This window comes from Diceros bicornis, chromosome 9 (genome assembly GCF_020826845.1).
Source record: "Diceros bicornis minor isolate mBicDic1 chromosome 9, mDicBic1.mat.cur, whole genome shotgun sequence".
NCBI classification, from domain to species: domain Eukaryota; kingdom Metazoa; phylum Chordata; class Mammalia; order Perissodactyla; family Rhinocerotidae; genus Diceros; species Diceros bicornis.
Window position 1 is genome coordinate 21,955,160 of NC_080748.1, and position 23,118 is coordinate 21,978,277.

The 23,118-nt window shown below is 42.6% G+C and overlaps 1 protein-coding gene across 1 annotated transcript; it reads left to right on the forward strand.

Annotated features, from left to right (window-relative positions):
* The first annotated feature begins 9,221 nt into the window (after positions 1-9,221).
* Positions 9,222-21,508, forward strand: LOC131410404 (small ribosomal subunit protein mS31-like). The gene is made up of 3 exons (XM_058548579.1): positions 9,222-9,544; positions 20,464-20,622; positions 21,505-21,508. The coding sequence occupies exons 1-3, from the start codon at positions 9,246-9,248 to the stop codon at positions 21,506-21,508; spliced, it is 462 nt and encodes a 153-aa protein (XP_058404562.1). The 5' UTR covers positions 9,222-9,245.
* Positions 21,509-23,118: the final 1,610 nt, after the last annotated feature.

Below are 23,118 nucleotides of genomic sequence, written 5' to 3' on the forward strand. Positions count from 1 at the left end.
TCAGGGAAATTAACTTCGTATGGGAGAATCCGACGAGGCACTTCCCACCACCTACACGAACCGCCACGGAAGATTCCAGCTTCAGGCTGAAGCTGGCGCGGCGGGGGCCGGAGCACAGGGGCGCTCGGATGCACACCAGGCTCGCCCCCAAGCAGCCCGGCGAGGCGCTCCTCCTCCGGGCCGGGATCCTGGTCCGCACAGGGGCAGCGCGAGAAACCAGTTCCAACTTGCCGAACGTCCGCTGACTCGGCCCGGCAGCCTGCCGGAGTCGCCCATTCATCGGCGCCTCCAACCTCCCCAGCGCTCGGGCGGCGCGGAGCGCGGAGGCCAGCTGCCACCACGGGGGCAAAGGAGGGCAGCGTTTTCCAGCAGGTGACCCCCGCGGGGAGGCGGCCGCCCAGCCCGCCGTCCCCCCGGCGGCGCCAGGGCGAAGGGCGCCGCGGGTCCCGGGGCACGTGCGCGGCGCGGCGGGCCGACGCCGGACCTCCGCCCGGCTGCCCGGGGAGGTCGCGCCGCCCGACCGGGGAGGCCCGCCCGCTCCCGCTCCCGCTCCCGCTCCCCCTCCCCACGCCCACCGGGCTCCCGCGAGCGCCGGGCCGGGGCTGAGCTCACCGCCACGTCCCGCTCGTCCCAGCTCGGGCTCCGCCGCCAGCTCTCGGCTCCCGCTCGGCGCCGGGGCGGCCTCTTAACAGCCACGTCGGCCGCGGCCCCGCCCCGCGCGGGAGCGCACCCAGCGGGCGAGGAACCGGCGGCGCAACGGACGGGCGGGCGGCGCGGCGCCGGCAGGTGCCTCCCGGGGCAACGGAAGTCGGCGGTGCGTTGAGGCCGCGGGGGCGCCGGGAGCTGCGGGAGCCGGAGGAGCCGGGGCGCCGGGGCCCGGCCTCCAGGCTGCTTCCCTCCCCGCAGGTTCCCGGAGGCCTCGGCGAGCCTCGGCTGCAGTCTGACCTCAGGCGGGCCGGGTGTCAGGAGTTAGGAGGACGGACTGAGTCTCTGGGCTGGTTAACCTTGCTGGGACTTGGGGCTCAAGGCCTTGATTTTTTTTTTTTTTAAAGATTTTATTTTTATTTTTTCCCCCCAAAGCCCCAAGGCCTTGATTTTAAAGTATAATTGAGGACGCAAGCACTGGAGAGGTAGTGATGAAAAATAAATTCGCTAATACCCGGTAAAAAAACGAAACAAAATAAAACATTTTACATTCTGCCTCCCCCAAGGAAATCCATCCCACAGAGGACATTCGGGAAAGCGCACCCGCCTATGACAACTGTAACTCTAAGCCGGCCTCTGATCTTTTAGTTCCTAATGAATTGTAGGTTATTTCTATGGCTCTCTGGCACTTAATTTACAATGTTATTTTGTGAACCCTAATAAGAAATATAAATATTTGCTTCTTCGGTCAACAAATATTGATTGACCGTGAACGATGTGCCAGGCACTGTTCTAGGCTCGGGGGGTAAAGCAGTTTGAACAAGGCTGACCGAAGCCCCTGCTCTCGTACAGCTTACGTTTCAGTGGAGGAGGCTGACGATAAAGGACTAAACCACAGGACTGAGAAGATCTGTAAGCTCCCCGAGGCAGGGAGCTTGTCTGTCTGCACCATGACATGTCCCGAGTGCACGGGACAGTGCCCACCGCACTCGGTGAAAGCGCCGAGTGAACGAACAGACGTCATTTCAGAGCGCGAGGAGCGCTGGGAAGGCAGCGCGGTGGAGAGGGCGGGTCGGCTTCACTGGATGTGGCACCGCTGGGAAGGCGACTGTTGAGCCAAGTTAGAAAGACGGGAAGGAGCCAATCCTGGGACAGTCTTTGAGAATATTCCAGACAAAAGAATATTCCCCGCCAAAGCTGAAGGTCCTGAAGCAAGGCTGCATTGTGCCTATACGGAGAACAGAAAGCAGGCCCTGGTGGTGGGAATGCAGTGAGTGAGGGGCGGAGAGAGGTGGGGAAGGAGGGCAGAGCAGTAGCCAAGGGCTGTGCTCTTTAAGGCATTTGGGCCTGTTTCCTGGCCCTGCCGGAACCCCACCTGGTAAGATTTTCTATTTCTTAGCTCGAAGTGTCTATAGACCGGATTGCTTCTATGTCAGCTGTCCTCACTCTTGTGTAATAGAAATACCTCTCCAGGCTAGGGTCGTGGGGGAGATGAGCTGGATTCCTCCCTCCTTCTGTGCCAGGCCTCTGCATTGGCACTTTTTCTGCTCAGTGTTTCTGGCGGTGCTGGGTTTATTTGTGAGATTGATGTAACATTAAAGTAAAATCTTACCCTCTGGGGAAAAAACATTAAGTGCAATGAGGAGCCAGTTCAGGAGTTTAAACAAGTGAAGAAGATGGTCTGAATTAAGTTACTAATGATCACTTTGATGGCTGGGGAGAGAAGAAATTGTAGCAGAGTGAAAATGATGGGAAGGGGGCCAGTTAGGTGACTACTGAAATAGTCAAGGCCCAGGACAACGGTGGCTTGGACTGGGGGTCTAGAAGTGGGGGGAGAGGAAGGATGGGACCCCGCAGCACAGGTTCCAACCATTTGTAGTCTTTTGGTGGGGGCGCGTGCATGCACACACACACACCACAACACAGATTCACCCCCCACACACACACGGTATAAATGTTTTATGTAACGTGAGATTATCTTTGCCCCCAGAGGGCACTTGAACATTACAAATGTGTCCAAGGGTCAGAGTAAGTTAACTCCTAGGCCGAGAAGCAGTTTCCCAAGGGCATAATTTGAGAGGGCCAGGAAAGCAAAAAGAAACAATCTCAGCTGAAGCTACAGTCTTTGCTTATTGGAAGTTAAAAGCTCTTCTTTTAAAAAATTTTCTTGCCATGGCTAGTATAATAAGCCAGCAATTTGGCCTTCATACATTAGTGTAAGTTAGTTTGATTACAGAGCCGTCCACCAGGACGGGCGAGAGAGAGGGAGTTCGACAGGCAGAAGAGGGAGGAGAAGCCTAATTTGGGGAGGAGGCTTCGCCAGGGTGTCAGGCCCGGGTGAGGCCCACCGCAGGGAGGCTCTGAGAAGCCAGAAGGCAGTGAGGGAGAGAATGAGGAGGAAAAGGCGAGGAGGTGGGGGTGTGGGGACCAGGGAACTTGCAGATGCTTCAGAATTCGGCCTGAGGACGGGTCTGCCTGGAAGCCTCTCTGTCATCTCCAGAAATCATTTGCTAAGCACTGTTTCAACATAGTCCTCTCATATGCTGTGCAATGCACGTTAGAGTGACATGATCCTGGTCTCTGATAAACTTAAAATCCAAAGCAATTTTGCATACAAATGTACTGAGAATGACTCATTTTACATAGAGAGGGAAGAGGCAAGCATCTAGACAGTCTCATTTGACGGGCACAAAACCACTTCCCACTCCGCCGCATCTCCCCATCTCCCGTATGTGCTGCTGCAGGTCTGTTGATGCCCCTGCCCCAGCCCCTGCCCTTTGGCTTTGGGCACTGCACACCTTGTCAAAAGGCTACTGGGATCTCGGAGGCTCCTCAGAGTGCGCCACTTTGCACCTACTGCTTTGAGGATCTTGTTATTTCACTTATTAGCCCATCTGTGGCCCCGACCAGATCACCAGCCCCTGGAGGCAAGCATGAAGTCTTACTCGTTTTAGTATTCCAAGGGGGACTAAACTTTATTTTCACGTAGTAAGTGTTACATATTTATACTAACACCATACATCTATATTTATTTTATATAAACACATATATGTAATTCATCTCTTTTAGGACATGTTTGATACTATAGTTAGCCCTGGTTCCTAAACTAGATTAGCTGGAAATACATGTACATACAGGGAGAAAGATAAAAATTTCCCATCGTGGAAGGTGTGGAGACAAAACAGCTCTTATTCCACCTATGAGAAAAGAAGGGAAATAGCACATCTGACATTCTGCCACACACACAGTCCCCACGCAAATCAGGAAACCTCATGACAAGCAAGGCCCCACACCTAGCCCCATTCTCTCCTTTCTGTGCCTTTCAGCCAGTCCATTGCCTTTGGAAAGATGTTCATAATAAGTGAATACTTTTGCTAGAGGAGTCAAAGTAAATTGAAATGGTGAGCTAAAACTGCTGGAGACGTGGGTTTATTCTGGAGGCTTATTTCACAAAGAGCAAACCTCAGTGTGCGAATGCCACTGCCAGCCTGGCTAGTTGGATTTCCAAATATTGACTGTTCCTGGACAACTTGTTCCATGGTGTCATCCATCTGCTGTGACACACAATTACCCTGCACTGGATAATCCTGATGTCATTCAGAAAATTACATAACAGATATAAATTGTTTAGTGCCCAACGATGGCAATGCTACTATCATTAATTACCATATTGCAAGTATAGATGGTACCTCCCAATTTTGTTGGAAAACGTTTTATGTACTCTTTTACATAGAAGCATTGAAAGTTAATTTAGAGTTGATTTTAGGGAAAAGGATCATTTTCCACATAAAATAAAGTATACTGATTCTCTAAAATGGAAATATGAAATCATAAATTCTGGATATTCAACAATGTCTACCAACCTTAAAATATAAAATCATAAAGCTAAAAATAAATATATTGGTATCAATGGATACTGGTATATAATAAACAACCAAGCAACACATTTATCGGAAAATGAAGCCACATATACGGGTGATGCTAGTGGCTGAAAAAGCAATTCATACTATAAATTAAATTTGATTGCATATGAAGTATACGCAGACAGAGCAAGTGTGATGGAACGTGGAATAAAAGAAGCCGCAAACATTTTGATGAATGCATAGCAAGTTGCCACAGTACCGGTAAAACTCACCTGTGCTGTGTCATTTGTATTCCACCTGCCACTAGGGAGAAGTGGCTTCTCTATTTGCCCTACTATGGTCCACCAGCAGGAACTGATTGGCAGCAAATGGCAGATAGGCAGAATATTTCTAACTTTTCCTGAATCTTTCTAGGTGTATTATTCATTTAGATCTTTCCAAGATGTATTATTTACTCAGATTTAAAGTGTTTCTTAGAATTAGCATAGTAATCAAATAACATAAGAAATGAACCTGGGGTAGATTAGATATTATGGGAAGGAAGTACATTAAGCTGAAGTGAAATTGCTTGTGCCACTAAGGTAACCTGCTATTTTAATATCTTTGCTGCTATTTTGTAACTTTGTATAATTTAGCCTGTTTTCAATATTTCTATATAATTATTAATTCTATGCATAACAAACTCTCTCAGCTTAGTGAACCACTATTCATTGAACCCCACTTCTGACTCATTAGCTAACAAATTTCACATGATCGTTTATTCACAGTGCTTTGGAATCAGAGCAATGTATATATACTTTGAGTGGGCTGTGTGTGTGTGTTATATGGCAATAAATATAACTATCACACTGGACTCCAGAGAGCTGTCGGCATAGGCTTCAAATACTGCATTCTGGCAGCTGCACCCACCCTTTCCCTTCTGCATCCCTGTGACACCCAAGGGCAGGTCTCATTCTCAACACTGGTCTTTCCTGTTTGCCCTTCGTGCTGCAGAGAACCAAGAATGCCTATCTACGTCTCAGGATATGACCCTTCCTAAACTCTCAGGCTGTCCTCATCCAAGGATGTCCTATAATTCAGAATATTTGAATAACTCTTCTCAACATCCAGTGCCAAGTGTACCTATTGCTTTATAACACAACTGAATGTAATATCAGTATTATTTTTACCTGAATTTCCACCTTCGAATCATAGATTGCAGAGATCTGCAGCACCATGAAGAGGCTGGAAACAGTATTCTCCTTATTTCTTAAAATTCTTTCATTTCATTTTCTTCAGCACTATCGTGAGGAAATATATTAAAGTTCTTAACAACAACAACAATATATTGCCCCGGGACTATCTGATAAGGGTTGATTGATGAAAGTTCACTGTTAGGCCCAGAAGTAGTAATCGCTGGAAAAAATGGCCTTGGTGTTCTCCAGGAGTGCTACATTTGAAATCAGAAGACATCCTTGTCAAGGATGGTATTTACTAGCCTTCTAGATAATTTAACATCCTCAACCAACACTGTTTTCTGCAGGAGCTTCGGAGTTGGCGAATACGTCTATGTGCCGGGAGGGTGGCACACCTCAGCTCCATGGGGACAGGGCCTCTTGTGCTTGGGACCCTTCCAGACCTCGCCCCATGTACCTCTTCACCCAGCTGTTCATTTTTAATACCACCAGTAATGGGACAAATAAACATCTGTGCCTCTTGATATGAAGCACAGAGAAAGACACAACCTTACGTCTGTTGTTCTCCTGCCCGAAATGAATGACTTCTATCTAATAACTAGGAAACATCAGCCAAAAAAAAAAAGAACGACGGTGTGCTACAAAATAACTGGCCTGAACTCTTCAAAACTCGCACAGTCGTGAAGGACAAAGATGGACTGAGGAACTGAACTGAATCAAAGCAGGATAAAGAGGCATGGAATTAAATGTAACATGTGATCTCTGGTTAGGTCCTAGAAGCAAAAAAGTTTCTCTTTTGCTCTGAAGGACATCACTGTGACAGCTGGTGAAATTTGAATAAGATCTGTAGCTTGATTTATAGTATGGTATCAATGTTAATTTCCTAATTTTATAATTGTACTCTGCCTATGTAAGAGAATGTCCTTGTTTTTAGGAAATACACCCCAAATATTTAGAGGTAAAGTGCATTGTCTGCAATTTACTCTCAAGTGTTTTCTGAGAAAAATAATAGGAGAGAGAATGAGAATGATAAAAACAAATGTGTTAAAATGTTAACATTTGGATAGTCTGGGTTGGCATACAGGGAAATATCTGTACTGTTTTTACAACTTTTCTGTATGCCTAAAATTATTTAAAAATAAAAGGTTTATTAAAAAACAAAATTCTTCCACACGGCTTCTTTGATTTTTAAACTTTCAAAGGATATTACCATTCTATCTTTCAATTTTTACTGTAAGAGTAGCAAACACTTACACAGTGCGCACTGTGAGCTAAGAGCCATTAGAAGCACGTAAACGTATCTTAATCCACTTAATCCTCACGGCCACCCTGTAAGGGAGGTGCTATAATTATTTGCTTTTCCAGATAAGACACCTGAGGCCCAGGGAGGGTAAGAAAACTTGACAGCGTCCCACAGGAAAGGCCGGAGCCCGGTCCCCTGCTCTGCCCATCCTGGAAGCCTGCGCTCTCCGCTGCGTGTGTTATAATACCTGAGCTACAGAGTTTTAGTGCTTTATTCTCCATTTTGCTTTTACTTTCTTGGGGAAAATATTACAAATAGTTTTTAAAACATATGTCAGAGTTTTTTTCCCTCTAACTATGGGTATTTTGTGGGCAGTCTATGTCACATGGCACCCTTCAAATAGCTTCCTTTCCTTATAGTCCCAGGCCCTGTCCCCGCCTGTCTCCATGTATTAAGGAGGTGAGGAGACCCATGAAGTAACTCTCTAACATATAGTAGGATAGCCTTTTTTTGTTGACCTTGACATTTGCTGGGCATTGTGAACCACAACACTAAACAGTGTCACCAATATAAATATTTGAGACTTGAAAAGATAGACTATTTTCTTCAAGGTCCTTTGAGCATTCATGACTTGTCTATGCATGATTTTAAGGTTACTTTGAGGGGCCGGCCCCATGGCATAGTGGTTAAGTCCAGTGTGCTCCACTTCGGCAGCCCAAGCTTGCAGGTTCATATCCCAGGCGTGGATCTACACCACTCGTCAAGCCATGCTGTGGCAGCATCCCACATACAAAACAGAGGAACAATGACACAGATGTTAGCTTAGGGCTACTCTTCCTCAAGCAAAAAAAGAGGAAGCTTGGCAAGAGATGTTAGCTCAGAGTGAATCTTCCTAACAACAACAACAACAACAAATTATCTTGAGATCAGCTCTAACGTTAGTGCATGATGGGAATTTTTTTGCTTATCTCATATTTCACAAAATCAAAATCAAGTTTGACAGCTAGAAAGATGAAGTAATCTTTGAAACACATTTTGTTCTTGCCACAGCATCATTTCATTGAAGAATCTGAATAATCATCACTGTCCTACTGGACGCTACGATACAGGGACGTATAAGTTTGCTTTACCAGTACTAGCTTTTCTTGTTGGACGACACTCTTATCAAAGCATCAATCACTTCCCTTTAACAGTCTCCTTGACAACTTTTCCTCTCCCATCTCTGACTTGAAGCCATTTCAGCATCTATTAAGACAATTTTAGCCAAGGACAAGAAGGGGAAGTAAAATTGAAACCACTCCATTTGTTGCTCATTTATGATCCTGAAAAGGAACAGATGGAAGGGGAGGTGAGACAACTAACTGGTTTAAAAAGTTACTTGGTGGTGTAAATGGTTCATGCCAACTTTTTATCCTACCACTGTTGATGGTTTGTGCTGGGGCCAGGAGAGTTTCCAATAAGATAATAGTAGAAGCCCTTCTTTTCAGATAGTACAATCAACACCTACAATCTAAATTGAAATACATCCTAATTAAAATCTCTCTAGTAAATGGATCCTTAAAGTTTCCTTTGCCCTTTCTTAATTTGTCTTACCACACTAATCTCAGAAGCATGGTTTTTCTGACACCAGCACCTTGATGTCAGTTGAACTTCAACATTCATCTTGGAATGATGCCAACGGAACACAAACACACCTTTGAGGAGGGCGTGAAAACCGGGGAAAGAGCCCTGGTTAGGCGTCAGGAGGCTTGTTGGCTGGCACTTACTGGCCATAGGATTTTGGGCCACTCACTCAACTTCTCTGAGGCTCATTTTTCCCATTAGTAAATTGAGGATAAAAATCCTTGCTCTGCCTACTTCAATTGTTATCATGATGATCAAATTAATGTATGTGACGGTTCTTTGCAAAATTTCATAGAAGTCGAAACATGAAGTTTTATGTAAGAAATTCAAATACTCTAAGATGCTATGCTGTGAGGAAGCCCAAGCTGAAAAAGATTGGAGGGAAAAAGATCTCTTTTCCCTCTTCCCATCTTAGGTTCATTGGCTGAACACTTCCCTTATCTGCAAAATGGAGATAATTCCTACCTTATGGGGTTGATGTGGGTATGAGAAAATGTACATAAAATATGTGGCACAAGACTAGGCACTTAGTATACGTTCAATAAATGTTAAGTTGCTGTCGTTATGCTTGCCAACAATAATAATAAAAAGCAAAAGGGAAGGGTTTGAATTGAAAAATTTTAAAAACACGTAGAAACAGTGTTCCGAGACCTTGCTTTCTTATTTTGCATGGTATTTTTCATTTTTTTTTCTTCAATGCATCTTTCTAGGACAAAAAATAATATCCAAAGATATTTTGGCACTAACAGTGTGATTTATGGCAAGAAAGATGAGCAGTCTATTCCAACCCAGGAGATTTCCAAGGAGACAGAGAGCCAAGACAGTGTAAAGGAGAATAGGAACAAAGACTTGTCACATATTATTAAGGGCGTGAAAGTTGAATTAAGCACAGTAAATGTACAAACAGCAAAGCCGCCCAGCAGAAGACAACTGAAAAGTTTGGAGGCCACAGTTGGCAGGCCTCAGAGAGCTCCAGGAGGTGCCCCAAAGGAGAGGTAAACTGAATTGCAATTTGAATGTTCTTCTGTGAAAGTAATTTTTGAAACTCCAGTAAGCTTTTTCTTTTAGAAAAACTTTTTAAAATTAAAGTCCATGGGAGATACTGAATTAATGAAGAGTATCAGTTTGTAAACACAGAGACTAATGATTACTTGAGTAACACTGTTATTGTTCTGTACTTAGAAAGGGACATCTCTATACAGTCTAGAGAGGAAACGAGTATTGATGGAACTGAGAATTTCACACATTCTCTTACATATTCATCAGTGCTATTAATTGCCAATTAATTGCCTCTTTAAGGTGTAAATTAACAAATCATTTACGTCCTAATTTGAAAGTAGCTTTGTGTCTCTGAAGGACTTGTTTATTGGAAATTTCCATTTTAAAAATGCTACCTAGGAAGCCAGCCGGGTGGCATAGCAATTAAGTTCATGTGCTCTGCTTCAGTGGCCCGGGGTTCCCAGCTTGGGATCCTGAACACAGACCTATGCACCGCTTATCAAGCCATGCTGTGGCAGGCGTCCTACATATTAAGAGGAAGATGGGGACAGATGTTAGCCCAGGGCAGTCTTCTTCAGCAAAAAGAGGAGGGTTGGCAACAGATGTTAGCTCAGGGTTAATCTTCCTCACCAAAAAAACAAACAAAAAAAACTGCACCTAGGATAGAATTTTAGCATGTTGATTACAACTATTTTTTCTGTTTTTTGAGGAAGATTGGCCCTGAGCTAACATCTGTTGCCAATCTTCCTCCTTTTTTCCCTTTTTCTCCCCAAAGCCCCAGTAGATAGTTGTATGTCATAGTTGCACATCCCTCTAGTTGCTCTGCGTGGGACACCCCCTCAGCATGGCTTGATGAGTGGTACGTACGTCTGAGCCCAGGATCCCAACCGGCAAACTCCAGGCGGCCAAAGCAGAGCATGTGAACTTAACCGCTACGCCACCAGGCCAGCGCTGATTACAAGTATTTTATATGACTTCCTTTGACTGGTAATTATCAGTGCTCTCAGCTTATGTGGTTTCCTCAAAATAGTGTTTACTTGTGCTTGCCAAAAGAGTATTGTCTTTCACTGATGCTAAGTGCAGTCGGTGATATTTTAGCATTGTGTTGTAGTTTAAGTGGTAGTGTTTTGTTTTAGTGATACATAAATGATGTGTCTTAAATTGATGACATCATCGATTCAAGTAATAAGGTATGTAGCCTTAAGATGCCCATCTCTGACCTCTCTTAGCAGAATAGACAGATAGTGTAGATTTCTGTTTCCCAGAGTGACTTAACATTTTTATGGACCTTCTTAGTTTCTACATTGTATGACATTGTATCACAACTACCCCTGGAAAACATAATTGGTGGTAGAAGGTAAGCTAATTCAGTGATGTGCCCATAGTGGGTACCTCCTCCTCCTTTTTAGAAATAAAATAAAACAACAAAAAAATTCTATATAAGTATATAGAATTAGGTAATACACACATACGTATGTAATACTTGTCAAGAATGGGATTTTTTTAGCTCCCAGATCTGTTTATGACCCATCGTGGTTTTTATTATAATTATACAATTTAATTAAGTATTATAGAAATGGTTAAAATGAGTTGAATGCTTGGCAGAGATTCAGGAAAGGTAATTTTGAAAATTGCTTTCAAATTAGGTATGAATGAGACAAGCATAAAAATCTAGGAGAATTCTGCACTCAGATTGCTTTGTAAGCATTTTTAAGTTCTCGCTCCATGTTTCTACTTTAAAGAAACCAAAATTGGAAATATTGGAGGATGTACTATGGATGTGGTGTATATATAAGACGTATCTTGGAACTTCTCTCAGTGGTCCTACGTTCAAAGAAGAGGCTTTGGTCCTACATCAAAAGATTGGTAAATGAGGTACATTTGTTTTGAGTTTTTAAAAATATATCTTTTAATGATTTTTGCCCTCCCTTCTTGTCTTTTAAGGGATTCCAGATGCACAGATTTGGGTTAATCATCATCTGTGATTCATGATGCGCTGTCATCGTTGCTCCATGCATGGCCTGCTTTTAGTTTCTTTATTTGTAATATATATTGATCTCCCATCGATATAGTTACCATGGCTACATAACAATTGCCCCAAAATTTAGCAGCATAAAACAACCATTTTTTTAATGTTTTTTTTTTTTTTAGGGAAGGGAGAGGGATGAAGATCTAACAAAAGTGGTGGTGAGGGAAGGGGAAGGGACGTGAGGGTGTAGGAAAAGGGGAGTGCAGGAGGCAAAATACTAAACAGTAGTAAGGAAAAGGGGGAGTGAGGAGAGGGAGCAGGGAGGAAGGGGAGAGGACAAGGCCAGAGGGGAGAGAGGAGGGGGCAAAGGAGGAGAGGTAACAGGAGAAAGGGGAGGGTGAGGGAGAAGACAGGAGGAGAGAGAAGAGGGCTGCAGGGAGGGAGAAAACCACCGTTTTTTGTGCTCATGGGCTCTGTGGGTCAGCAGTTTGAACAGAGCCTGGTGGAGAAGGCTGATCTCTGCCCCGTGATGTCTGGGGCCTCAGTTGGAAGACTTGGAAGTCCAGGGGCTGGAATCATCTGAAGGTTTGCTCACTCCTAGGTCCGGCAGTTGATGCTGGCTATTAGCTGAAACCCTTGCTGGGACTGTTAGCAGAAACACCTACACGTGACCTGGGCTTCCTCACTGCGTGGTGGCTGGGTTCCAAGGGTGAGTGTCCCAAGAGAAAGTGAGCCAGGAGGAGTTTGTATTGTTTTTATGACCCGGCCTTGGAATCAGACTGGACACAGCATGCCCCTCTCATTTCCTGTTCCACATTGATTTTTGAAGAGTACTTGCTTTTTATCACAGCGACTGCCGGAAAACCATTTTCACAAAGATATGATGTCATAGAAAGGAGTGCAGTAGTCTAATGCTAAAACTGTGAACTCCATTGAGTTAGTAGTTCACATGGTCAGTGACAGATATGCCTGTGTTTCCCTGTGTGCTCCAGCCTGCCCTAGGGCACAGTTTGGGAACCAATGTCCTGGTCTACGCTGAGCTCCTGTGAGAGGCTGTTGGCCCACACCCTTAAGTTTCTTAGAAATCCTGTTGTCTGTTTGAAAGGCTCTCTGAGGCACCACCTTAAATCTTTCCAAGATCTTAACAAAGGGTTTTACAGTCCTGCCCATCTTTACAGTGTTTTCCTGACACTGCCCTGGATTTAATCTCCAGTCAGAAGCCATTTCTAAATTTCAGCATTGTTTGCTGTCTGGAGGGGCTAAGAATGAGAAACAATTCTATTTTTGATCCCAGCCAGTCCTGGCTCCTTTATATGGAACCGTTTTTTCTTATCTCTCACCTGTCACATTTTATCATCAGCAACTAAGAAGTCAGGAGGCACCTTCAACACACCGTCTGGAAGTCTCCTTAGCAGATCATCCAATTCATTGAGTCTGTTTCCCGTTTTCCACATCACTACAAGCAACAGTGTTGCTAGACAACGATCCCATTTCCTCCAGCTGGCTGTATCATTGAGTTCCCTAAAGCCCTCACTCACAGCTTTGAGGGCTGTTCGAGTCTCACAGCCTCTTTGAGGCCCTAAGCTTTCGCTGACACTTCCTCAAGATCTTTCCAGTTTCCACCCACAGCCCAATACCCAAACCTCTCCCATACATTTTTGTTTTTTCATTACAGCACTACCCAACTTCCAAGCACCAAAATCTGTTCCAGTTCCCTATTGCTGCGTAACAAACCCCCCATCCCAAAGCTTAGTGGCTTAACAGTGCCAGCATCTGTCTGCAGTTTGGGCGGAGTGTGGCAGCGATGGCTGTGTCTGCTCCACTCTTAGTTAGCAGGGGCAGGTTCAAGGCTGGTCTCTGGAATCATTGAAGGCTTGCTCTTGTACATTTCAGTGGTTGATGCTGGCTGTTGGCTGAGACTATTTGGTTTTATTAATTTTTTCTGTTGCTTTTTTAGTCTCTATTTCATTTGTTTATGCTCTGATTTTTATTATTTCCCTTCTTCTACTGCTTTGGGGCTTTGTTCTTCTTTTTCCAGTTCCTTTAGGTGCATTGTTAGATTTTTTATTTGAGATTTTTATTTGCATTGCTGTAAATGTCCCTCTTAGAATTGCATTTGCCGTATCCCATAAATTCTGGCATGTCGTATTCTCATTTTCATTTGTCTCCAGGTATTTTTCGATTTCTCCTTTGATTTGTTCATTCACCCAATCGTTTTCAGTAGCATTTTGTTTAATCTCTACATATTTGTGGCTTTTCTGATTTTCTTCCTATAGTTGATTTCTAGTTTCATACCCGTTGTGGTCAGAAAAGATGCTTGGCATTGTTTCAATGTTCTTAAATTTATGGAGACTTGTTTTGTGGTGTAATATGTGATGGATCCTGGAGAATGTTCCATGTGCATTTGAAAAGAATGTGTATTCTTTCGTTTTTGGATGGAATGTTCTGTATATATCTACTAGGTCCATCTGTTCTAGAGTGTCATTTAAGGCCAGTGTTTCCTTATTGATCTTCTGTTTGGATGATCTATCCATTGGTGTAAATGGAGTGTATAAGTCCCCTACTATTATTGTGTTACGGTGTATTTCTCCTTTTATGGCTGTTAATAATTGCTTTATATATTTAGGTGCTCCTACATTAGGTGCATAGATATTTACAAGTGTCATATCCTCTTGTTGGATTGTTTTGATCATTATGTCGTGCTCTTCTTTGTCTCGTTACAGTTTTTGTTTTAAAGTCTATTTCGTCTGATATGAGTATTACTACCCCCGCTTTCTTTTCATTGCCATTTGCGTGGAGTATCTTTTTCCATCCCTTCACTTTCAGTTTGTGAGTGTCTTTAGGTCTGAAGTGTGTCTCTTGTATGCAGCATATGTATGGGTCTTGTTTTTTTATCCAATTAGCCACCCTGTGCCTTTTAATTGGAGCATTTAGTCCATTGACACTTAAAGTAGCTATTGAGGGCCGGCCCCGTGGCTTAGTGGTTAAGTGCGCGCGCTCCACTGCTGGCGGCCCGGGTTCGGATCCCGGGCGCGCACCGACACACTGCTTCTCTGGCCATGCTGAGGCCGCGTCCCACATACAGCAACTAGAAGGATGTGCAGCTATGACATACAACTACCTACTGGGGCTTTGGGGAAATAAATAAATAAATAAATAAATAAAATTATTAAAGTAGCTATTGATAAGTATGGACTTACTTCCATTTTTTAACTTTTTTTTCTTGGTGTTCTAGTAGTTTTTCTCTGGTCCTTTCTTCTTCACTTGCTCTCTTCCCTTGTGGTTTGATGGCTTTCTTTAGTATTATGTTTGGGTTCATTTCTCTTAGTTTTTTGTGTATTTATTATAGATTTCTGGTTTGTGATTACCGTGAGGTTCATATACAGTAACCTATGTATATAGCGATCTATATTAAGTTAATGGTCTCTTTAGTTTGACCTCTATCTGAAAGCTCTACTCTAAAACTCCCCTCTTCCCACATTTTATGTTTTTGATATCATATCCAACCTCTTTTTTGTGCGTTTGTATCCATTACCCTCTTATCATGGGAATAGACAATTTTGCCTATTTGTGGTTTTATCTTTCCCCCTTAAATAAGTCCCTTTAGCATTTCTTGTAGTACTGGTTTCTGGGTGACAAACTCCTTTAATTTTTGCTTGTCTGGGAAGCTTTTTATCTCTCCTTCTATTTTGAACGATAACCTTGCCAGGTAGAGTATTCTTGGCTATAGGTTTTTTACATTTAGCACTTTAAATGTATTGTGCCACTCTCTTCTAGCCTGTAAGGTTTCCGCTGAGAAGTCAGCTGATAGCCTTATGGGATTTCCTTTGTATGTAACTTGTCTTTCTCTTGCGACTTTTAGCATTCTCTCTTTGTCTTTAATTCTGGACATTTTAATTATGATGTGTCTTGGTGTGGGTTTATCTTGTTTGGGGCTCTCTGTGCTTCCTATACCTGGATGTCTGTTTTGTTTCTTAGGTTAGAGAAGTTTTTAGCTATTATTTCTTGAAATAGATTCTCTGCCCCTTTGTCTCGCTCTTCTCCTTCTGGGACACCTATAACACAGACGTTAGTGTGCTTGATATTGTCCCAGAGGTCCCTTAGACTGTCCTCACTCTTTTTAATTCTTTTTTCTTTTACCTGTTCAGCTTGGGTGATTTCTTCTAGTCTTTCGTCCAGCTCGCTGATCCATTCTTCTGTGTCTCTACTCTGCTTTTGAATCCCTCTCGTGAATTTTTCATTTTCCAGTATTGTTTTCTTCTTTTCTGATTGGTTCTTTTTTATATCTTTCATTTCTTTGTTGATGTTCTCACTGAGTTCAGCCATTCTTCTCCCAAAATCAGTGAGCATCCTTAACACCCTTTGACCTCTCTGTGGGTAGGTTACTCATTTCTGTTTCATTTAGTTCCTTTTCTGTGGTTTTGTCCTCTTCCCTTGCTTGGAACCTATTCCTTTGCTTCCTCATTTTGCCTCTTTCTATGTGCTTGTATCTATGTATTAGGTTTGTCGGCTACGTCTCCTGATCTTGGAGAGGTGACCTTATAGAAGTGATGCCTTATGAGGCCTGGCAGTGTGCTTCCCTCTCATCACCAGTTCCAGATGTGCCAGGAGTGATCCCTGTGTGGGCTACGTGTGTCCTTCTATTGTGGTGGGGTTGCTCTTCCCATAGGTGCCCAGGGAGGCTGAGCTGTCCCCCTCGCTGGCTGGTTGTAATGCTCAGCTGCGTGTAGTTGTTGTGGGCCCTTCAGTCTCTTTATCGGGTGTGGGGAGCCCCAGCATGGTTGGCTACAAGGTGTAATAGCACATTCCTGTTGCAGTTTTTCTGTTAAGTGAGTAGGCCCCCAGCGTGGCTGGTTGTTAGGCTCAGGGGCTTACAATTGCTATAAGCCTCTGGCCTATAAGGCTCTTGTCAGCTCTCTGAGGATTGAAGCTGGGTGGGGCTGGCCTTAGGCACAGGAGCACCCAGTTGTTTCAGGCTTTGGAAGGTGGGGCCAATCCCCTGTGTGACTCTTTGAGAAGCACAAGTCTTCTGCAGCTGACAAGCCCCGCCACCCACAGGTCCACACACACAGTCAACACAGTCCTGCCCCGTGTGTGGGCCCTGACCTCTTGAAGTGGATCTAGTCTCTCCAAGGCAGGAGCCCCACATACTCCACTAACGCCCCACGCTCTCCACCCACTCCTTGTGCATGCCCTGCCCCACAGAGGTGGACCCACTTGCCAGGCTTCGGAGAATCCAGTCACCAATCTATGCAGGGCCCCATGTTGCCCCAGGGCTTATTGGGTGGGGATAGTCCCTAGGGTGGGCTGCCTGCCCTGGCTGAGCTGGATTAAATCAGTGCTCTAGTGGGTGGGGCAGACCCTGGGCTAGCAGGCCACAGGGAGAACTCCAGTGGCACCTGCCAGCGTCTGTGTCAGCACACCCACACCAGGTCACAACAGTGGCCACCGCCAATGTCCCAGTCCCTGGAGAGGTCTCACCTCTCACCAAGATGCACTCAGAGCCTATGAGGTGAGTCTCTTTTCACCAAAGGACTGTGCACCTTTCTGTTGATTTTAGGTTGCTTTCCGAAACAGGTAAATTTGTGTGTGGGCCTTTTAAGAGCGGGCTTTAATTTCTTTGTGAACCAGCATTTCTGGGGGTACTCCCCAGTGGTGTTAGTAACAAGCAAAGTCAGATATTATGCCACTTGTCTCAGTTGTGCTGGGTCCGAAAAATGCCTATAGTGGGAGCACTCCCCGGCTCAGGGCCCCACTCCTCCAGGAAAGGCTGGGTACCTTTGGGTTGCTCCTGGGTGGCTGTGAAGCGCTGCGGCTTGTGAAGGTGGTGTTTTTTCTCTCCAGAAGGGAGTTTCTGCCTCTTCCACCTCAATTAGGATTGTTGTTTGTTGCAAGGGTTCCTCTTATCCAGTTTTCAGTTCCGTCTCAGGCGTAATTTTACCAAGAGTAGTTGTAAATCGGCTGTGTCTGTGGAAGGAGGTGAGTTCAGAGTCCCTACGCTGCCACTTGACTTCCGTGTCTCAGGTGTCAACTGTATGGTGGGCAACATTATCATGCTAAAATTGACCCCTGATTGATTGATTGCATCTGGATTAGGAGAACTATAAGGTAGCCTATGGGGACACCATACTTTGGGCTTCCTTCAGTGCAGTTACTCTCGTACTGCATGTCCCTTGTAGGGACCCCGGAAACTCTGCCTGTGGCCTTGTGACAGGAGGTATCGGTTCCTGTGGGACACTAAGCCAGGAAGCTCCCACACCTCTGTGACAGCTCTTGGATGGCTGAGTGAAGTGTCACCAACATAAGTGCTATAAGGACTCCTGCCAAGAGGGACACTGAGGCTGCCCTGCCAGCCTGCTATGGTTCTGTCCTTTGTCTTTCTGAGTAGATGGGCCAGGTGTGTCTGGTAGTTTTGTGAGCCTGAACGTGTCATGGAACTGAACAAGACCCCTGGTGAGTGCAGCAGTAACCAAAACTTCTAGCTCTGAGTTGACCTTTTTCTTAACCAAGTAACTACCTGCTTTGATCATCCAGTAAGAAAGCTTCAGCTATTACTCAGTTAATTAATCTCCTACTTGAAATTTAGATTATTTCTAGTTTTTCATTAGTATAAAGTGATGCTGTGATTAACATTCATTCATTCATTCAGCAACTTGCAGTTGCCACTATGTGTCAGGCACTGTCCAAAGTGATGGAAATAGATCATTGAACAAAACAAAGTCTCTACACCCTACATTATGGTGGAGGGGTGGTGGTGGTGGCGGGAGAGGGGATGTATTTACACACACACACACACTCGCACTCACACACACACACATACACAGTATGTCAGATGACGAAACATGAAGGAAAAAATAAGAGTGATGGGGCTGGAGAGGTGCTGTTTTTTAAAAAGTGAGCAGGGAAGAATTCTGATAATGTAACATTTGAGCAAAGACCTGAAAAGGTTAGGGATAAAGACGTGCTGATACCTTTCAGGCCTAGGGGATGGAACTGCTTAGGCCTTGAGTTTGGAGTGTGCTGTGTCCCTCCAATTCCACGTAGCTGTTTATTTTCTTTAGACAAATATGCCTCAAAGTAGAATTCCTAGGTCAAAGGATTTGCATATTTTTTGGGCTTTTGATAGATGTCACCGATTTGCCTGCCGAAAGTTATGCCATTTTGCGTGTCCACCCAATAATATCTTTCCGCTCATCAGGATTCCCTTTCTGAAACTGTATAGGTCATACAGTTCATTTTAAAGAAATTCAGAAAGTACAGAAGGGTATAAAGTGAAAAAGTATGTATTCATGAAATAGTCTGATGATAGGGTAGAATAGATTGTTGAAAGATATTTTAACAAGTTCTCATCAGCTTGTTAAAATCAATGTAGAAAGATCCCCGTATGTAAAAATTGTCTCGATGACAGAGGCTCCTCCACAATTTTTATTAATTAGAACATTGCAAATTATAAAACCAGAAGCTATGACTATAAAGAGCACCATTGTCATAAAATGCATGGTTCTAGAAAATGAATGCTCATCTATATTCTTTGCATACTCTGATGAAATATATATATTAAAATTTGAAGGTTAACTTCACAAGTAGTTGGGATAAGGTTTAAGCCTTAGTCACAGGTAATAGTTTTGAAAGTAGCACATTTCTTTTTAACTAATTGTTATATTTACTCTTTTCATTCTCCTATTTTTCTTCTATTCCAATCAGATTGTAGATCTCCCATATCTTAGTAAGTAAAGTCCTTAAAATCTTTCTCCGACAACTTCAGGGATTTGGGAACTTTGACTTGCATATTAGACAACAGATCATAATATAAAAAGGCAGGTATAGTAAAACATTAATTTGGATCCTACTCATTGAGATGGCAATTCTCAGTGAATTAAAAAATGTAAGTAATTTCTTTTTATGTCTGGCATATTTTTCTATTAACTTATCCTAATTTACTGAAGAGTGGGCTTTTGGGTTTCTTTTTTTAGCTTGTTCTTATGGAAAATTTAAAACATAAGCAAAGTAAACAAAGTCATATAATGAATACCTGTCACCCAGCTTCAATAATTAGCAACATTTTGCTATTCTTTAACATTTATGCCTTTACCCACTTTCCACCTCCTACTTGATGAAGATGATGATTTATGGTTCTTTTTTTTTGGTTAGGTAAAATTTACATACTTTGAAGTATACAAATCTTAGCTGTAGGATTTTGAGAAATGGGTATGCCCATGTAACCCCATACTTCTCAAGACGCAGAGCATTTCCCATTTTCATCCTCCCCGTCAGTAGCCTTCTGTCCTGAGGCAACCACTATTCTGATTTTTTACACCTTAAGTTAATTTTGCTTTTCTAGAATTTGATATAAATGGAATCATACAGTATATACTCTTTTGAAACAACTTGTTTCATTCAGTTTCATTCACGTCCTGGTGTGAGCTGAGTACTATTCCATTGTGTGCATATAGCGCAATTTGTCTATCTGTTCTCCTGATTGTAGACCTTTGGGTTGTTTCCAGTTTTAGGCTATTATGAAGAAAGCTTCTATGAACAGGTTTAGTTACTTTTATATTTGCTTGCAATATATATTGCTTTTGAAATAAAATGGCATCTAATAAATAAATCTACCAATTTATAATTTTTAAGGCTGGTCCCTCACCTCTCCACCTTAATATATTGTTCTGAGTTAGTATTGTGCTTCAGCAAGTTCCCATTAACTTTGACCTTTAACATTTCAAAGTTTATATAAAACCGATAGCTAATATTTAAGCATTCTTAATTTTTTCAGAAATTGCATTGCATGATACTTTTTTGAATGATAAAAGAAATTGCATTGCATGATACTTTTTTGAATGATAAAAGTTTCCTCCAAAAAAAATCATTTTACTTCCTGCTAAACTTATAACATAATAAGTAATACCTCTTTTTGCATTCTCATTTGTTTTTCCTTGGCTTTTTCAGAAGCGAGTCCCTGAGTCCTGAGTTGGTGGCCGCTGCATCTGCTGTTGCAGATTCTCTCCCTTTTGACAAGCAGACAACCAAGTCGGAGCTGCTCAGGCAGCTCCAGCAGCACTGGGAAGACTCAAGGGCACAGAAAGATGGAGAAAGAACTAAAATTAGGTTAGTGAGTCAAATAGTTATTCCAGTAAGGCTGGTATCTCAAAATAGGTTGTTTTTTATGTGACTAGTGAGTAATATACATAATATATTCATTATATATAAAATATGCCTCATAAATGGAATATTAGCCATCTGATTTTTTTAAAACTCATGTCTTAAGTGAAATTGCAGTTTTGAAAAGTCTAATTGAATAGTGAAACTTTTTTTTAAGAAATTACAGTTTTTTGTCCCTGAAAAAGAAATGATAAATTTAGTAGTGTTATTAAAAATAAATAAATAAATAAATAACAGAATAAGACAGCTTCTCTGAGAAGATTAATTTTTCTCATTACTTGATGAGTATCAACTCATCACCCAATAATTTGCTGGGTTTTGTGTGTGTGTGTGTGTGTGTGTGTGTGTGTGTGAGGAAGATTCACCCTGAGCTGACATCTGCCAGTCCTCCTCTCTTTGCTGAGGAAGACTGTCCCTGGGCTAACAGTTAAGTCTTGGGAACTATGTGAGTTTAATGGTCATTATATTGGATATTTTAATATGTTATGTTGAGTATCCTGAGGGTTAGTTGGCTTTTTTTTCTATCATTCCCAATCCTGAAAGTTCCTTTCTATGAAAAAAGAGTTTGGTTATATGTAAATTAAGTTCTCATTTATTGTTTCACATCTATTATGACATTTGTAATAGTGACTATTTTGACTTCCAGAACGCATTATTGCAATGTCCTTCCCATCTTCTGGAAGACAGTCTTTCTATAGGAATCCCATTCAGGTAAGGGTATTTATCTAACAAATGCTCATATTTCTCCAGAAACAGGCTATGGAGTTATAAGTTTAATATTGGCACAGAGATGGCAGTATTCTCCTAAAAGTTTACTTACTCTTTCAGGTAAAAATTATAATGGATTGATATCAATTAGCTTTTGCTGTGTTACGAACCACCCAAAAACTTAGTGACTTATAACAGCAACCATTTACTTAGCTTATCATAATGTGGTTTGTGAATTTGGGTCAAGCTTAACTAAGTGGTTCTGCTAATCAGGAACAGGCTTAACTAATCTCTGCCAGGCTAACTCATGCATCTGTGGGCAGCTACTGGGCCTCTGAGGATTGGCTGGTCTAAAATGGCGTGGCTGGATGGCTCCATGTGGTGTCTCATTCTCCAGCAGGCTAGCTCAGGCTTGTTCACATGGTGGCAGGGCAAAGATCCCACAAGCAGCAAGCAAAAGAATGCAGGGCCCCTAAAGGCCCAGGCTCAAAACTAGTATAATGAGGCTTCTACCTGCTTCTATTGCACAAAGTCAATTACAAACCCATTCCAGATTCAAGGAGTAGAAAACAGGCTCCATATCTTGATGGCAGGAATTGCAATGAACTGTGGCCATTTTTTGTAGTCTATCATAGGGGAGAAGTATGGGAATTCTTCAACTAACGTGTGTTCTCTAGGTTGAGATGCTAAACTATAGAGGAGGCAGACTGCTTTAGGTTCTGTGGATTAAATAAATTAATATCAAACATATAATGATGTTTACTATGAAATTCCAGTTTAAAGTCATTGTTTAAGATGTTTGCATACATGTGCGGGTATGTAGACATTAGTGTAATTTACAATATTTGTTATATCAGTAAAAATGTAATATATACGTATGTCTATATATGTGTGCATATATACACATGTGTATATAATTATACTTTTATTGAGAATACAAATACTATAAATTGCACTAATCTTAAGTATATATCTTGATGATGGAAAACACTATGGAGATTCCTCAAAAATTAAGACTAGAACTACCATATGATCCAGCTATTCCACTGCTGGCTATTTATCCAAAGAACATGAAAACACAAATGTGTAAAGATATATGCACCCCCATGTTCATTGCAGCATTATTCACAATAGCCAACACTTGGAAACAACCTAAGTGTCCATCAAGGGATGAATGGATAAAAAAGATGTGGTATATAGACACGATAGAATACTATTCAGCTGTAAAAAAGATGAAATCTTGCCATTTGCAACAACATGGATGAACCTTGAGGGTATTACGCTAAGTGAAATGTCAGAGGCAGAAAGTCCAATACTGTATGATCTCATTCATAAGTAGAAGATAACAACAACAACAACAAGAAACAAACACATAGATACATAGATTAGGTTGGTGGTCACCAGACAGGAAGGTGGGAGGGAGAAGGACGAAAGGGTGACAGGGCACATGTGTATGGTGATGGATGGTAATTAGTCTTTGGATGGTGACTTTTGGGTATTGATGTAGTCTACACAGAATTTGAAATACAATGATGTACACCTGAAAAAAATATATATATCTTAATGAAATTGTATATAGATATATAGGCATGTAACCAACACTCTTCTGAAGGTATAGAACACTTCTTGCTCTTTTCAGTCAAGATTCCAACACAGTGGAGGTAATTACCATTCTAACTTCTGTCACCACTATTAGTTTTATCTTTTCTTGATTTCACATTAGTGGAATCATAT

What these genes read in the sequence shown, in the direction of transcription:
- LOC131410404 (XM_058548579.1), top strand. Translation starts at nt 9,246, where the DNA reads ATGCATCTTTCTAGGACAAAAAATAATATCCAAAGATATTTTGGCACT. An exon ending in GGAGGTGCCCCAAAGGAGAG is followed by an intron (nt 9,545 to 20,463) that starts GTAAACTGAATT and finishes TGGCTTTTTCAG; the next exon opens with AAGCGAGTCCCTGAGTCCTG.